General features: G+C 40.4%; 1 protein-coding gene across 4 annotated transcripts in view; it reads right to left on the minus strand.

Annotated features, from left to right (window-relative positions):
• LOC111862888 (negative elongation factor A) overlaps nt 1-18607 on the minus strand; it is a 23021-nt gene extending 4414 nt beyond the window's left edge. The window contains exons 1-11 of one of the 4 annotated variants that reach the window (XM_023848683.2): nt 18398-18607; nt 17641-17821; nt 16993-17078; nt 16530-16695; nt 13980-14168; nt 13347-13562; nt 12987-13105; nt 10808-11029; nt 8898-8997; nt 7786-8033; nt 2296-4365 (exon numbers count right to left, since the gene is read on the minus strand). In XM_023848683.2, coding sequence (XP_023704451.1) covers nt 7801-8033; nt 8898-8997; nt 10808-11029; nt 12987-13105; nt 13347-13562; nt 13980-14168; nt 16530-16695; nt 16993-17078; nt 17641-17821; nt 18398-18607 — 1722 coding nt within the window. In that variant the 3' untranslated portion in view covers nt 2296-4365; nt 7786-7800. Of the gene's footprint in view, nt 1-2283; nt 8034-8897; nt 8998-10807; nt 11030-12986; nt 13106-13346; nt 13563-13979; nt 14169-16529; nt 16696-16992; nt 17079-17640; nt 17822-18397 lie in introns of those variants that run through there. The other 3 variants (XM_033750963.1, XR_002842507.1, XM_023848674.2) reach the window with 3 other exon arrangements.
• Nucleotides 18608-18668: the final 61 nt, after the last annotated feature.

An 18668-nucleotide genomic window follows, 5' to 3' on the forward strand; every position in this document is an offset into this window, starting at 1 on the left:
TAATTTGGAGAGATTCCCGCATTTCAGTGGGATATACCACCTACATCTTCAGGGTCAAAGAGTAAGCTACATGCTTCTGCTGCTTTCTTGCTTGGCTTATGCTCTCACCCTGAAGATGGTGGCAGTATGTCTCTTTTAATGTTGGACTTCCAGACTACACAGCACTCAAGTTACTATTGTGAGAACCTCAATTTCAACTATCAGTGACACAATGTTCATTAAGATGCATATTGTTAATTTTCAATTAATAACTAGTAAAAGTCTTTGGTAAAATAAACAATACTTCAGAAGGTATTATTCACCTGACAAGAAATGTATTCAGTCGAGTTGTCCTTGCATGCATCAAACCCACTGCACAGTAACTTTCTGTCTACACCAAATTCTCTTCCCATGGGACATTGTAATCATATTTTCTGAGCATTTCTTCTTAATCACCGTAAATATACCAGATGAAGAATGCATTATACAGAGTCCTTCAAGGAGAAAACTACCTGTCTTTATCATAAATAAACCCACTGGCCAGACATAACCTTAGTTGTCATCTTTCAAGCAAATGGAGTCTAGACTGGTGGCTGGTCTGCCTTGCACTATAAACACAGATATGCATTTCTTAAGTAAATGAATTGTTCAGAATTTGCCATCACTGTAGATGTTCAAAATGTCTCCTTTATGTTTCAAGTCTCTCTTAAAAGATTTACAGTAGTTACAGTTCACTGACCTCAACAGAAGTAAGTGTTTCATAATTGTGAGGGACTGTTTGAAGACACTGAAGTTTGACCACAGATAAATAGCACAAGAATTTAAGTCTGGAGGACCATTTGGAGCCCACACTCTGAAACTTATCAGTGTGTCTTCAAACACTTTGTCTAAAACATTAACAGAATAATTATCAGTGCATAATGTTCTTCTGTAATACTTCCCCCTCAAAGGACGAATGTCATTGGCATACATAGTCCACTCACAAAACATGCATCCTACTTTGAGTGGTAGGAACTGGGATAGCATAGTTGGTACAGTAACTGGCTTCAGGCTAGACTGAGGGGTCAGAGTTCAGGTTCTGGTAGAGTCAAAAATTTTCTCTTCTCCATGTTGTCCAGACCACCTCTGGGGCCCACTCAACCTCCTATCCAATGGTTACCAGTGGCTCTTTCACCAGGGGTAAAGTGACTGGGGCGTGAATCTAACTACTCACCTTCAGCTAGTGATGAGGTCAAGAAAATGTGGATCTGTATATCCACGCCCCCTTACACCTTCATGATGTAGTGCTCAATTAGTTAAGCACAGGGACAGCTTTACTTTTACTTTACTTTGTACTGTTTGGGTGGCAGTAAAGCACACCTCAAACCAATTCTCTGATTGTGAAGGGTATTTCAAAAGTCTGTCTTGGATTAATACTGCTCCCATACCTGCTGTTCTGAAGACTGGCATACCCACTGAGATGGAACCAAGCTTCTTCAGTTCAAAATACAAGTTTTGGGTCGTGAACAGTGTCATACAGCTCATAAAAACCAGTTACAAAAAAATATACTCTTCTCCCACAACCACCTTTTTCAACTGCTTGAACCTGTCCAACCTTATACAGCTATAAATGTAACTTCTTAGTTGCTCTCTGTACTGTTGTTGTTACAGATATTTACAAGGCGAAAAAATGTTCTAATCTGGCTCCGATTACATCAGTCTTTTTCCTTGGTTAGCAGCACCGTGTTCTGTCAAGCAAATTTTTTGTCAAAGAAAGATCCATATGAACATGCTTTCTTCACCTTCAAAAATCATTCATGAAGCTGGAATTTGGACATCACAGTACTCATAGTGAAATCTATTTACCTGATTTAGTTTTTATACAAGTATCACAAAATACCTGCCGTTCAACTGTATATTTCACTATCTCAATTCAGTATTATAAATAACACAAAACAGGTTTCTAAATATCTTACCTAAACAGAAACACAAAGGAACTGATAAGAATTACAGTAAATAATTTTTAGCTGCAGTCAAAGCCATACAATTTTAACAGTAACAAGGGCCCTGTACAGTAACACTAATTGACAGTCTCTTCATATCCATGTCCATTTTTCACTTAAAACATATTCAAGTTTGGCATGCATATTCTTCTCACACTTCAGGAAGCCAGATCTGACCCTTCAAAAAGGACTGTGTATGCAGCACTTCAGTGTTACATGTGTTCCCCAAGAGGGATGTGAGCACCATGTGTTAAAGATGGAATGTGAGGGAAGATATACATTCAGGATATGAAGGGCTAATGTCACAGACTGTTCTAATTTCTCTAAAGAAAGCAACAATTTTATTTTTGTCAAATAAAACAAGTTTTTATAACAAGAAAGATAAATAGTTTGAGGAGTCTGGAAGTACAAAACTAAATGGGCACTGCAAGCCCATCTGTAAATGGAAAGCCTCAAATATACAAGTACATTATACATACATATATACATATTGATTGGTTCACTCCAGGGATAAGCCGCGTCTCTGTCTGAAGGACCACACAGTGAAACCTGCTTGCTGACGAATAACATTCAATACCAAAACCTTGGTCTCACCAATTTATACAGAATACAGGAACAGACCAAGAATCACTTTAAGAGTAAATGTCTTCCAAAATGTGACAGTGTGTATGTAGTCTGGTAGAAATTCATCAATGTTTCAAAGGGACTTGCTGCCTCCATCCTCACATCAGGTACTCTTTTATTCTGAAGGCAGAAGCAGCACAGTCCTCCAAATACAGGTAAACTTCTATCAGAATACATGACACTGCAGTTCAGGAAACAGTTGCCTTCACAGCCACTGCTGTTAGAAGAGCCTCACAAGAATCCACCTTCTCCTATCAACGTGTCTCTACGATAAAATGTTTCCATATAAGGAGGTAATGGTGGATTTTTAAAAGATACAAAGAGAATGCAGTTGAGACCCAGTCAGTCTCTTGTCACCAGTGTGAACCTGCCACAGCGTGAAGTTTACTACTCACATGTATATAAGTTAAGGTCTACAATATGCACAGCCTTAGTTACATCCATGGTGTAGGTTAACTTGGCTTCACAACTGCTATACAGAATGGCTGCACATGATCACTACCTTCACCTTTCAATCACACACTGAATACTGTTTATACAGGCTGCACTGTCAATAAGTTCCATCCTGCAAGCCACATTAATAGAGGATGAAGCTGTGTATTACATTTCTAAAATTTTTGTTTTATCAAGAGGAATGAGAGATATGAGCTGTACCTGCTGGTATGAAGACACAAAACTCAATGTGTGCAATGGTCATTCCAGTTCAAGACTTTCTCTCTGCAAATCCTCCCCACAATTTCACTGGTCAGTACTACTGCTGCTTGCAGTTTGTAAGGCCTCTCACTCTTAAGAGTGCAGGTGAAGATAGGAAGCACTTTGTTACCTGCAGCATGTGGAAAACTTCCTCAGCCAGTGAGTTTGGCATATGCAAACTGTGTACTACATTTTGATCTGAAAGACTCTGAAATGTTTTGAAAATGTTTTCAGCCATAACTAGTCTTTTCTCTTTGAATAAACTATACAGAACAGTGCTATCACTTTCAAAGCTTCTAAAGTAGGCAGACCTGTCCACATATTTCCTGCTCTTCCTATTTCAGTTTGCTTTAGGAAGCTGCTACACATGACTCTATGTGTATATCAGCTGTTTGTCCCCAGATGTGCCCTTTACATGCCAACCTTGTGACTTGCTGTCACAGATGGCTGGAACCAACTCTGCAGAGAGAACTTCAAACATCAACATTTATATTTCTGAGCCAAAATAATACCAGAAAAAGGAACAATCTTAACAATTCTTCCAGATGGACCAAACCAATTAGAAAGCAAAAAACTGAGCAGCAGACTGATACTATAATTTGGGGTGTCAAAAATCCTTACAGTTTTGTAACCTGGCTCATGGGGATGCTGAGAGTGTATGAGGGTGGATGAGGCACCTTCCCATGACACAAAGAAGCAAAGTACTGTATTTGTTTGAATATCCTGTGCACACCCACACAGACACACACACTCTTTCCTAAAATTACTGTTTGAAAATCAGGGGTGCATGTTGAGGACAGCATTATTTATGATTCTGATAATCATCAAAATCAATATACTGGTAGGGAAAATTATCCAGCATCGCCATACCATAGCTCTGGCCTTTAGTCGTCAGCTTCTCACCAAACATTCTCCAAGGGATTTTCAATGGGATGGCGACACTGGAGTACACTTCAGTTTTCACCTGTCAGTTGCCGATCTGCTGCTGATGTTAGAGACTCAACTCTCACCATTCCAGGATGAGTGACAGGCCCAACCAGCCAGAATATTATCTGAACAGTGGTCCCAGGATGGGTTTCCCTTCTCACTTAACAGAACAGAGGTGAATTAATTAATGATGTCAGGTAGTGCAGAGCAGACTGCTGATGTATAATGCTGGCAGTCAACATCACATATACAGCATGGAGGCACAAAGGAGCAATGACAGAGACTTAAAGTAACTACACAGACCATGCAACATCAGTAGCTTGTTCCACGATGCATGAACTCTACATTAATGGTCTATTTCTTGACCTTCTACCAATCTTAGTTATGTTGTTGGTATCTTTATGCCATCTGATACAAGAGAGTTTTATAATATTGTCACGTGTTCGGAATCCAGAAGGGTTACTTCCATGGAAACGCTAGAACAGACCGTTCCATAGGAAGTAACAATAGCAGTATTGTAATTCTAACAGTGAGTCTCCACAGTTACAACAGAAGGTTCACTGCACAGGAACGGCCACAGACAGAGAAGGTAAGGCATTCACCGAGACAGTCTTGATATAGTCGGAGTTGAAGACAGTTGAGATGTCGCAGCCGCAGAAGGCAGTATAAGCAGTGAAGAAGAGGAAGTAGTTCTGATACTGCAAGTAATAGTAATTGTAAAGGGTGAGTGTAGAATCAAAGCACAACAAATATCTGCTACATCCTTGATGGCATGAAGTTATTTGTTGCGTGATATACCCAACATGTGACAGACAATATGTTGTTCTTGGCTTCTGGCCAGCACGTTAGGGAATATATGGGAAAACAGGTTCAGCAACATTCACTGTAACACCGTGGTCTACAACCACTCATCTAATGACGAACAGCTGCCAGACTTAAGCAATATTCAGTATGTGCAGAAAATAACTGCAGATTTCCTATAGCATTATAGAGTAGGCAATTTTCACTGCACCAAAGCAGCCAGACACTATTGTTTGGTGTAACATTCCACATTAGCAGAGAGCTACCCACGATACTGGGTGTATAACCTAGCGGTCTCACAATGCTCTCTGCCTCTGCCGTAACTGCCATTCACTCACAATCTTCTAGCCTTCATAGAGAAGAGATTCAGTAGATATTTACATCTGAGTTTCTATCTTTGCTGACTGAAGTGAACTTCTCAATTGTGAGTTTCATCACGTCTTCCATTCTTGTCCTATTGGCATTAGTAATGATGGCTTACAATGCCCAAACTCTTTCCATTAAGGGTAATTTTGAGTTTATGGAATAGAAAAAGTCAGGAGGGGTGGCCAGGTGAATTGGGGGGGGGGTTGTTGGTGGGCAGGAATTGAATATTTTGCTTACAGCCGTCTAACTGACAAACACTGTGTGAGCAGGCACACTCATGGAGAAGCCAGCTTCCGCAGTCCACATTTCAGCTCGTTTTCTTTGTATCACATCCCTCAGACACAGAACCACCACATGAAAATCTTCATTAATTGTCTGACCTTCAGGAGCGAATTCATAATGCACAATGCCTCAATTTTTTAAAAAGGCAAGCTGCAGCATTGCTCTTCAGTGAGGAATGTTGTCATAACTACAAACCCACGTCTCGTCATTGGGAATGATATTATTCAAAAGATTTTCATAATTTCTTTTTGGAGGAGATTTTGGAGATCATCAGTCTGGCACAAATTTTGCTAAGACCCAATTCATTCCTATCTTCAATTAAAATTGTATGGAATGCACCAACGGATATTTCAACCTCTCCTGCAACTTTTCAGACAGTTGGTCGACAATTTCCAAGATGTTTTTCACCCAGACAATAAGATGTTTGGGTCTTGAAGCTCAAGGACAGCTACACCATTCTTAAAATGTTTGGATCATTCATAGGTTCTCATCTGACTCGAGGCATCATCACTGAAAGCTTCATACATGCTGTGGGTTTCTGCAGCTGGTTTTCCCCACTTTGAGACAGAATTTAACACAAATTCTTTGCTCCTTTACTGACTCCATACTGAACGTGACAACACACTGGCTATAAAAACTAAACAGAACGTACGGTCTACTTGGAACAAAATGACTTGCATAGTTAATGGTCAGGTTGCAAGGTCACTCAAACAACACCTAATTTGACCGATGCACCACTCCTCTGCGCCCTCATTTTGGGAATTTTTTGAACAAAACTTCACAGATCTGCAAGAAAATATTACCAGATTTCACAGAATGGATGTGGTACATTTGTTCACAGCCTATTACACAGGTTAGATACATGCAACATGTTACTGAGTAACAAAAACGATAAACATTGGACTTATGAACCTTTTTACAAATTCAGAACCCTGAGGATGGCCAACTTTAGCGGATAGTGGGTGTCGCATGGTCAGCGCAACGAATCCCCACACCCGTTAATTTCTGTTTTTTTTAGACCGGAAAACATGTAAAAAATGGTACCATGAATCAAAACTTTTATGCTTATAATTTCAGCCTTTAGGAATACTGTTTGTTGCAAAATTACATTTACGCATTCAGGAGAAATTAATAATAATGTATTGAAACTCTTGACTTTTACTACAGTGAGTTTCTATAAGATGTGCAGTCACTTCTCTCTATGTACTTTCAGTCACTCTTCTTTCTTTCCAATGACTGATTGCTTTTGGCATTGTGATGTGTGAAAAACACAATGTAACAAAGAGAAACTTAGCTATCATAACTGTACAACGCATCAACTAAATCTTTAGTTGTAGTAGCGTTGGTCCACTCATGTGGAACCACTGAACTGCACAAGGCAGCCAACTTATGGAAAACTACAATGTTGTTATGTTTAATTAATTCTTCTCAAAGAGTATTTCAATAATCAAAACGAATGAAATTAAATTCCCAGTTTTCAGAAATATAATATATAACAACCATCTTACTTATATTAAAATGTAATTTACTAATTAATTGCACAAAAATAATTTAATTCAAATTTAACGATTTGTTTGCTGGGTTCAATTCAGACAGTACTCGCTCCCAGAAGCTTTACTATAATGAGTAACATAAATGATAAATGTAGCTCAAAAAAGTGATGAGTAACGATGTATGGTGGCATACTGTAGTCTATTTAAATTATCAGCCAACTCATTCCAGATCACAGAATCATTCGTTCCTCTTAATATTAAGAAAAAAATTTGGATATATATCTATATATACATACATATATTTCATTTGTAAACAAGCACTGGGTGCAAGCTTACAAGTTCTGGCAGCTCATCCTAATGTTCATGTAGACACAATACAAGTAAACTTGTCAACAAAAAGACTGCACTTTCGCCCACTCTGTTTAACGGAATAGACTGTTGTCACACATCACCAAAAAGCTTAGTGATCAATATTTCTGCTACTTCTTCTGCAAACTTTGGCACATCTAACATTGGAGTAAGACCTCCAACAGACATAACTTCAGAGAGGATCTTTATGTCATATGTGTGCATCTGATTGCATCTGCATACATACTGCTTACTACAACTACAGACTATATACTGCACACATACCATACCTACTAAGCTTTCTTCTACGTAGCAGCCGCAGATGCTGCAGGAAGAGGAGTGGATGCAGGTGTCACAGCAGCTGGGTCTTCCATCTTGCGTGGCTTCTTGATGCGTTTCCACTCTCCAGTATTGTAGTTCATCTGAAAGTGAGTCTCAATGGTCGTTGTCAGGAATGTGTCATCTGGCTGCAACACTGTCTCTTGGTCTTCACTGAGTTTTATTGTCACAATGTTACCCAAATGTGGGCATGGGTTATCTGCAACATACATACATACATATATAAACAACCTTCAATAATGTCCATGGTTTATGCTGACCGTCTTACAGTGTATACACTTTTTCACCTTATTCTTCACTTTCACACTACATGTTTCGGCACTAATGTGCCATCTTCAGGTGTCTTTATGCACGTTAAACTATTGTACTGCATGCCATAATGTCTTCATCGTAAAATGACTAATGATATGATGAATACAGATTTTAATCATGTTAGAATGAAGACATTATGGCATGCAGTACAATAGTTTAACGTGCATAAAGACACCTGAAGATGGCACATTAGTGCCGAAACATGTAGTGTGAAAGTGAAGAATAAGGTGAAAAAGTGTATACACTGTAAGACGGTCAGCCTAAACCATGGACATGAATCAGTGTAACAGGATGCTAAGATATAACAACCTTCAATAAATCCCAAGAAAGTAAGAGACAGAAAAATATGGTCACAAGATCTGACAGGCCCCCAAAACCAAGAGTGAGAAGCTGCCAATTGTGCAGCTACTCAAGAACTTCCCAGTATTTTAAGGAACCCAAAGGTTCATTATATCCACAAAAGCCCGCCTCCACTGGTCTCTATCCTGAGACTGATAAAGAGTCCCAACAATAATAAGTTGAATAAGAAGGGACCAATTTAATCGAAAGTTATTATGGAGGGGACACATGGATTATGTACAATAATTCTGTATTTCTGCAGAACTGAGTGCAACCAATTTAAAAATATGTAAACATATCAGTAATAACTAACTGGTTCACTACATCACATTCATTCTAAAAGCCACCTTCCATCTGGTCCATGAAAGCATATGTACGGGCACTATGTTAATGTGGTACAAGGCATACTCACCCCTGGATCCAGCCATAAATCCGAGAATGAGAGCCTTTTCTGGCCGAGTAACTTTGTTTGCAGTTCTGAACATTTCCTGAGCTTCCAGCATTTGTTCTCTCTGTAAAAAGAAATACATACATTAAATACATAATCCAATAACATATTATGAATAATACTATATTTAAGCATCCTGATATATCAACTGATCACTTAACCTTTATTCTCAGTCTTACTAATGCAACTTTCTGCAGTGTTTCGATGGTTGCATGGCTGTTGGCAAAAACTCACTTTTCATACAATGTTTCACCACTCGTACAATATGCTTCAGCAGTATTCTATCTGTAAGCTTCTTCACTGCATCATTTCCCTACTGAGGGAGGCACCAATTCATGAAATTAAGATTACATTAAGAGTACCCCCAAAAATATTCCTGGTGCTCAGTTCTGTTAGAGGCTGAGTCAACCCCAGGGCCNTGCAACTGCATCCACTGAAAAACATCAGTACACAGAGAACACCAGTAACAAAACTAAAATGTGTATCTCCAAAAAATTCATCTCCAAAAAATGAAAAAGTGAAACCCTTGATCAAAAAAAAGTAAAGGTATCCCTGCAACAGGCCTTGGAAGCCCATAGGGTTGTGAGATATTGAGGTTCCCACATTTTCTAGACAATCGGCTCACAGATGGCGGCAAGGTCGTCAGCCCTATGCGCCAGCCGCCCTTTACCCCCAAAAATATTCCTGGTGCTCAGTTCTGTTAGAGGCTGAGTCAACCCCAGGGCCATAGTGCAGCTGGAAGGATTGGGTCAATTTAAAAAAAATCCAATGACATCATCGGGACTTGAACCCGCAACCTCCCAGCTTGTAGCATAGTGCCTCAATCAACTACGCTAATGCATGCCCCAAAACCTTTGATTACCCCTATCAAATTTAACTTTTAGTTTAATTTTAATTTAATTACCTGGTGCCACCCTCAAGAGAGAACTGATGCAGTGAAGCAACTGTGCACCTGAGTAATGACAGCTTCGTAAAGCTGAAACACACTGTATGAGGGGGGACCCAAAAATAACCGGAACCGACCTGTTGCGTGCGCATGCTTTGTAGTTACGAGTTGTGCTGCTAGGTGGTGTTAGCTGGGGGTCTCCCGCGACTGTTAGTGAGCTGGCGTCAGTCTGAGTTAAGTGGTTTGTCTGTGGTGCTCTGTTGTGTGCGTTCCTGTTTCAACCCTTTGGCGATTAGTGAGATGGCCGACCAGAAGGAACAAAGAGTGTGCGTGAAATTCTGGATCATTCTGCACTTCACTCTTCAAGTCGCGGCAAACATTCACGCGGTTTTCTCTTTGGTCATCTCCGAGCAAGCGAGGAACAAATTTTGCAGACACCCGTCTCATGTGCAAACCTTCGGTTAAAATTCGCTGGACCGTGCTCCATGAGATGTTCGTTTCCTCAGAAAGTTGGTCAATGGTCTTTTGACGATCTTCATCAAGCAAAATTTCAAGCACACTCTTTGTTCCTTCTGGTCGGCCATCTCACTAATCGCCAAAGGGTTGAAACAGGAACGCACACAACAGAGCACCACAGACAAACCACTTAACTCAGACTGACGCCAGCACACTAACAGTTGCGGGAGACCCCCAGCTAACACCACCTAGCAGCACAACTCGTAACTACAAAGCATGCGCACGCAACAGGTCGGTTCCGGTTATTTTTGGGTCCCCCTTCATATGAACAGTATATGAAAAATGTAACGATGGTAACAGCCATGTGACTGCTGAAACACTACAATAGTTGCATTAGTAAGGCTGAGAACAAACTTTTAAACATATTATCAAGTTCAAGCCACAGCCAGATGTTTTGAGCTTAACCACAAACAAACCACTGCGTCTAGATACCTACTACGTTACAACCAATAAGAAACACATATCCACTCACTGTGAGGGACAGACCCTTCCGCTGAAGTGTGTTATTACTTCCTGGAGCAGCATTCACTGGGTGGATTCTGATCTGAGTGACCTGCGGTGCTGGTCGAATCTGAATGACCTGTTTGGTGGGTGTGGTGGCTGCAGCTTGAGTCTGAACTGCTGTGACCACTGGGGTGGTGACAATGCCAGCTGAAGTCTGGAGTGACAGTGATGACTGTGGGGTTACCGGACTCTGTCAAATACAGTGAAAATCATTACACTGATGAAACTATTAAGCAGATATGTCTTAGGTCTTACAATAGGCATCCTGTAATACACACAATTCAGGAGGTTTAAAGACACTAAAGAACTCCACAAGCGATCTATAACTCTTTCATATATCTTTTTTCATTTCCACACTCACTCCTGCAAACTGCAGATTAATTTGTGAGAAATCAAAGGAACAAGAAGTTTTCAGATGAATTGCATACTTTACTTTGACTACAATTGTGTATCTGACTAAACAAGCAGAAAAAAACACAATGGCATGTACATGCACACAATTAAGTCAATAAAAAAACAATACAACAACAAAGAAAGCAGTCTTCTGGGATTTGGCACCGTGTATATGTGGTGTTAACCGACGTTTCAGAGACTGCTTTTACCGGTTCTCACTGTCTCTTCGCTTGCGGATTTCTTATTTTTTCCTTCTACCCTGAAGATGGAGGTGATACGTTCCTCCGAAACGTCGGTTAACACCACATATACACGGTGCCAAATCCCAGAAGACTGCTTTCTTCATAGTCACCACCATGAAAGCCTCAAATCTTACAATACTACAATATGTTGGTATTCCTGAATGGGGACGTATTTGTGGGACATGCTGCTGAATCATACAGCATGGTTTGTACCAAGTTTCATGATGATCGACTCAGGCACTGAAGCAATATTATTAAGGTTGTTATTACCTCAACAATTTTGGAGGCTGTGGTCTTCCTGATGGTTTGGATTTATAAAGTATGCAACTGAGATGGTGTCAGGTGCCATGATGCACATACCAAGTTTTTATGAAGACCAGTACAGACATTCAAAAGTTGTTAGGGAGAAACATACAAAGACAGCAAGCTGACTTCATAAATCTATTTTTTTTTTTTCAAAACAAAGAAAGTATGCTAAACAGACAACTGGCATAGGAAAGTACAGAAGCACTGCTATGTTTAGCTTCCAAATGCAAACTACTAGAGGAGCCAAAGACTGTAAAGGGCAGGTGGCAGAAGGCTTCCAGCTGTGGACCTGTCCTGGAAAACTGGCTCAAACATATAAACCTAACAACAGTCTTGGTGAAATGGCAAAACACACCATCTTACTTTCCAGTAAACATATTTACTACTGTAATTTTCTTATCAATGAATTGTTATGGCTGCCTTTGTGAGGTGCTCCAACTATGGCGCATATTACCGCAGCCTGCATGTCCTTAATCTTAGAGAGCACAGCAGTTGGGGGAGTCACAGATTAATACAGCACAAGTGTGAACACAGTAACGATGAACCTCTGGGTTCCAGAGAATGCTGAATTCCTTGAGTGGGTGTGCGACTGCTGGCTTCTCATGAAGAACTTAGCTCCATGGTGTTTACCTACTACAATGCACATTAGACTAAGTGGTGGAAAGGCCAAAGAAACTGCCAGTGAAACAGCTTAGACAAGATGCCTGGAAAAGGCATCTGATCCTCTTAAATGCAGGGTGTAGTAAAAATTAAAATGATCTCACCCCATCTAACACAGTAATGCAATATATTTATATGACTATAAAAAACTGGGCTAACAGGACCACAATAAAGGACTTTTAAATGGAAGCAGTAGGGCAGAGAACAGCGGAAGGGTCTATGTGATACAGGGAAGACGGCAAGATCGAAATGCAAATGATGCAACATGGATGGCAGCTTTAAATATGGATATAAATGAAGACAATATATTGGGAGACTAAGTAAGGCAAGGAGAAACAAATGCAAGACAATGGTTGAAGCAAGCAATCACTGAATATACACTGACAAAAAAACTGCTGTCTGTAACAGCAATCCAGAGAGGAGGGTATCCCTGCACCCCAAATCTAAAAACCATAGCAAAGAAAGGGGCAAAAGATACAGATAAGAAGATAATAAATAATAAAGCAGGTGCGAGGGTGTGAAATGGTAAGCTTGATGAACACTGACCTGCAGAGTTGTAGGCGTCACCAGTGGAACATAGCTTGGGGCAGTGGTAGCTCCTGGGGCTGTGGCGACCAGCAGCGTCTGTCCCTGGGCAGCCACATCACTTGCTGGTGTGCCAGGTGCTGTGGGCAGGAACATTACAACTATTGCCTTAACGAGTACAGCAATCACGAGTGCACTCACACACACAAAATTACAACTGAAGTTAGGCTAGCAGGTGTGATACATCCCACAGGAGAGCACACTGCATTGCAGGCAGTAATGTAACTCCCAAATTGAAATGTTATCACAGAATGTATGACTGAGGATGTCCCACACACAAACTTGGTGACATACTGGAAGCAGACAGGAAGGGGCCCTCACCTGCAGCATCCCGGGGTATTGTAATGATGGTTGTGACAGTATGTTGTGGGGTGGCAGGACTGTAGGAGGGAGTGGCTGGTGCTGGTGTTGGAGGGTTCATGGCAGTAAGCCCCACAGCATAGTCTGGGGTGCTCTGACTTGCTCCAAGCTGCTGGTTCTGTTGCAGTAGCTGCTGAGCTGCTGCTGCCTCCGATGCCTTCTTTGCCTCCTCAAGCTCTGAAACATCAACACACAGTATTGCCAACCTACAAGTATCCTGTATACTCCAACTCTGCTGTACCTTTCTGAGAATCTGATTTCAAGAGCCAATTACAGCACAGCACTTACTTTTTCAGCACCTCAAACAACATACTTATAGTCAGCTTCATTTATAGCTTCCAAATCATGGCAACAAATTCCCCTTTAGCTGTTTAAATCAAAACAAAATCTAGGGCACCAGCTTCCTTTTAAAGTCTGTTTTGGCAACATCCATTGCAGAGAAAATAATACTGAAATGGTTTACTAACGATTACTGACATACAGCACAGAATTTTAATTTAAACATGAATGAATCAAATGAAGTGCAACTGGTATCCTTGAAAGCTGCTGTACTGATATCATCACTTTGCTGCTTCGTTGCATGAGAACACTGACCTTGCATACGCTTCCTCTTTTTCGCCTGTGCATAGCCCAGAGGCTGTTCATTGATATCCAGAAGTTTGATGCCACCATCTTTCCTCCCCGCTGGCGTTCTTGACATGGGGGGACGAGAAATAGATGGGCTGTTCAGAGGTGAACGGAATCCTCCTGCAGGTACTCGACTTGGAATGCCTTTCAGAGGGGCTGTAAGAAATTAGGGAGCTAGAAGTTATAAATATGACTCTGGATGATATCACCAGCACCACCACCATCAGCTTACAGACAGATGTGCCAAATGCCAGGCCATTTTTGACCACTGGACAATGACAAATCAAGTTTTAACTATGAAGATTCAAAATTTATCTAAATATCTAAAAATGCAATTCCTGCTGTATAATCAGTCAGTTCATGCTGTTCAAGGAAGTAATTAGCGTTTCATGTGAGAATCATTTAAAAACATATAAAACACATAAGTGCAGCTTATAGTGTTACAGCAAGTGGTGGTATGTCTAGTTACCACCATGTTTTCAAGGGTTAATGCCACTGTGAAAAATCAACAAAAAAATAATTTGTGCTGTCATGACAAATGACTGTATCACATTAATTACCTCCTGATTACTTTCTCTTGTCACTCACTGCCTTATGTGAGGAGGGTGGGCTAGGACAGAATCCATCTTAACTTCCTTACTGCTCTCTTCTCAGCCTTTCTAAGCAACACAGAAACGAAACATCTCTAACCTGAGCCCCTCAGAACTGAACGACAATCTTGTGGAATTACAGTCCCAACGGAGACAAGAATTCTTGCCAAATTTTACTGCCATATACCCACTAGAATTTTGGACATCAGACATCCAAGATTGTCAAGAAAGTTGGTTTTGGACACAAGCTGTATCAGAAGAAGTGGCAAAGCTCCTGCCTTAATTGAAACAGAGAGCTCACTCATTTCAAAGTTAATAAAATTCCCTTCCCAATGACCTATTACAGCAATACATTTCAGCACAGTTATTATGTTTTAAGAGTCTTCAAATCTGACTTTTGATCTAGAATACCTACAAACAACAAGTTGAGACTTCAAATGGTATCAGGATTTGTGAAGTGTTCTACTGGGAACAGTCACTTCACTTGCAATACATTTCTTTTATACACTTTATATTTATTAATTTAAATACATATAAAGTATTTCAAAAGAACGTGTTACAAGTGGACCATTTGGTAGTGTAGCTGGTCAAGGCACTATTCAACAAGCGGGAAGGACATGGGTTCAGTTCCCAATGTCACTGGATTTTTCAATTGACATAATCCTTCCAGCAGCACTATATAGCCCTAGACTTGACTCAGCCTCCTTCTGAAAGTACCAGGAATCTTCCTTGGAAAAAAGGTTGGTGGCATGTAAGGCTGATAATCTCACCGCCATCTGTGTACTGATTTTCTAGATAGAAAATGCATGAGCCCCGACATCCCACAACCCTCTTCACAGCCTGTTACAGGGGCTCTACCTTCTATATTTATTAATTTGGGTTCAAGTAAATTAAACATGATATTATGAAGAACACTCTGTTTACAATCATGTCAGTAGATCATTTACCATACATAGAGACTTCATTGAACAAGTCTTGGAAGAAATAAATAAAGGGAAGTATTTTAAATTATTACAGAAAACAGCCAAATAGTGCTGAGGTCAAGAAAACGTGGATCTATAAGTCCACCACCCCATACGCCTTCATGGCATAGTGCTTGATTAGTTAAGTACAGGGACAACTATACCTTTAACAGTATATCTGCCAAGATCCAATTTACTTAGATGCGTATGTTGGGAAGGTCCAGACATACCTGGCTTGCATCATTTAGTACTTAGATGATGGGTATGAGTCACGTGAGTCTGCAGTATTATTGTCAAGCCTTAACAGGTTTCATTCACGTGGTCTGGGATGTCTGGCTTACGAGCTCTACAGCTCAGTGTTCACTGGGCATTAGAGATATACAGATGTTCTAAATGTTCTCTTCTCAAGTTCTGTGTAACAGACATGTTATGCTGTATATTTTGTTGATTAACTGTGTGCTTACAAAAACCATGGCACATCACACTACTAGTGACCCGAGGTGTAACCCATTCAATTAAAGTGGGCAAAATAATGTAAGAGAAAAATTTAAGAAATATACTTCCTCAGATGACCAAAAATCTTCTTCAGTTATGCAGTGATCATAAAGTGTGCAGCAAGTGTCATAAGATGACATCAAAGATAAAGTGTGATACCTCAAATGAACACTTACCTCCACTGGGACTACAATCTCACAAAAACAATATCAATTCTGATGGAGTCGGGTTGTGATCTGTGTTCATTTGGCATGAAATGACCCAACCTTGAAACAGGCAACACAACTACCTCCATCACGTATCTATTCAGCATTTGCAGCTGTCTTCATGCCATACAACACCAGAAGTTTTTCAGCATCCTGAGAACCCAATTACAAACATTCTGCAAGCTCAAGATACAAACTTGATCCAAATGCAAGTGGCCCAGGCATGGCAGGTAAATATACAGATATGTGTGAAGTTCCACATACTGGTGTCAGTCATCTTGCGAGGCATGCCACGTGAACGCACTGGAACAGTCGGGGCTGTGCTCTTCTTTAAGTTGCTGGCAGCGTCAGCAGACTTCTGTAGGAGCTCTGCCCTCAAGGCTGCCGACTTTGGCTTACGTTTCAATGTGAAATGTTTTGTGGGTGGGGGCTGCAACAGACAGCAACAACATAACAAGATTTAATAACACCTATCACAATCTAATTCCTTAAGATCAATCCACCCCTTTGGTCTCCTATGAGACATTTTCCAGTAATGTTTCCCAGATAAAATATCACATGCCCTCTGTACTGTATGTCCCACTTTCTCATTATGTTATGTCCCACTTTCTCATTATGTTACACACGATTATCTTTTGGTATTATGCACAGAATCACAGTGGCAGGCATTACCTTGGGTGCTTCAGGAACTATACAACATGCAGGGGTGGCCAAGGTATAGCATTACCTGCTGTCCAACAACACTACTTAGTGCTGACTTGTTGAGGTAGTGGCACTCAAGGGGCAACATCTCCATATCAAACTGTCGCTTCACTGCAACAAATAAAATAATATCAGCAGCCAGTCAGAATGGAGGCTTCTTCACAATACACACCCTTTCCTTTGCTCTAACTTATCAGTCTAGCAGTCAGGGTCTCATTTCTGTAATTAGAACATCCTCTCCTCACATGTCACCCAGTTAAATTCAGTATACCTAGGCACTGGCCAGAATACCTCTCCTCTGTAACATTATGTTTTACAATTTTCTTCACTAACAAAAATCTAGTGTTAGATTTGAGTTACATTTTTAAAAATGAATTAACTTTCTAATAATGTAGGTGGGAGGCAGGAACATTCCCTCAGTGCCTCTGCAAAGTAGAATTTCACCCATTAACACACTGGACTTCTTTGAGAAACATAAATGTCAAAATATAATCAAATAATCTGCTTTAACTTTATACTAGTGACACCTGTCAATTAACAGTGTCAATACATAATCAAACATCATGTGTATAAAAGATATACTAATCACACTACACAATAACCACACTTCACCAAAACATGCTTTCATCTTACATTAACACAGTGTCGATTTACTACCACACTGCCTTCTTACCAAGTTTCCTTAGGTCATTAACCAAGTCTGAGAATATGCGCCTATTATCATCAATATAACCGATGTCGGTATTCAAAGACCCCGTCCCTGGAAGTGTCTTCATTATTTCCGCCAACATTGACACCCACTGTTCACTGTCAACCTGAGCAACTTCCAAGATTTCCTCCAACTCAGTGTGCCACTGCACAAAATAAAATAAAAACAATGTAATTTGTAACACTTAGCTGTTCACTTCTTAAATTTTGGAAATGGGTTCTGCAATGAAATTTACTGTAATAACCCATTTCAAAACATTACACCCACATTGTCTTAAATAAATGCCGAAAATACTCAGCTGCATTTCCATTCACCAAAAAACATGTTTCAAAACAACAGGTTCACTGCCGCTATTCAATAATTCTCCTCTGCTATGCAAATGTAACTTGTTTATAAAGTATACTTGCCCCTGTGCTTAACTAATTAAGCATTATGCCATGAAAGCATATAGGGAATGGATGTATAGATCCACATTTTCTTGAGCTCGGCACTAGCTGGAGGTGAGTGGTCAGCTTCACACCCTGGCCGCTTTAACCCCGGGACCCATTAGATAAGAGGTTGGGTGGAACCTTGAGCCGGTCTGGACGACTTGGAAGAGAGAAAATTCTTGACCCTACCGGGACTCGAACTCCGATCCTTCGGTCGTCCAGCCCGTAGCCAGCCGCTATACCAACTACGCTATCCCGGTGCTAATGTAAGTGTGTATGCATTATAAACAAACCTCCTCAACGTTCCTCCTCGGGATGTGGAAGAAAGAAAGCAACAATTTTAACTTCACTTGTGTTTGAAGATCCGGAAAACAATCTTTGATATTCCTTAATACTTCAGCATTTAGTTGAGAACAAATAGAACCACCTGTCCACGAATCATTAGAGGTTCCAAGCTTATTATGTAGCCACAACGACGTATCACTATCCCTGACATTCGCCATATTAAATAGGTTAATACAGTACTCTTCCGATAGAGAACGCTAAACCATCGTCGCGGCCATT

This window comes from Cryptotermes secundus, unplaced genomic scaffold (genome assembly GCF_002891405.2).
Source record: "Cryptotermes secundus unplaced genomic scaffold, Csec_1.0 scaffold1274, whole genome shotgun sequence".
NCBI lineage: Eukaryota > Metazoa > Arthropoda > Insecta > Blattodea > Kalotermitidae > Cryptotermes > Cryptotermes secundus.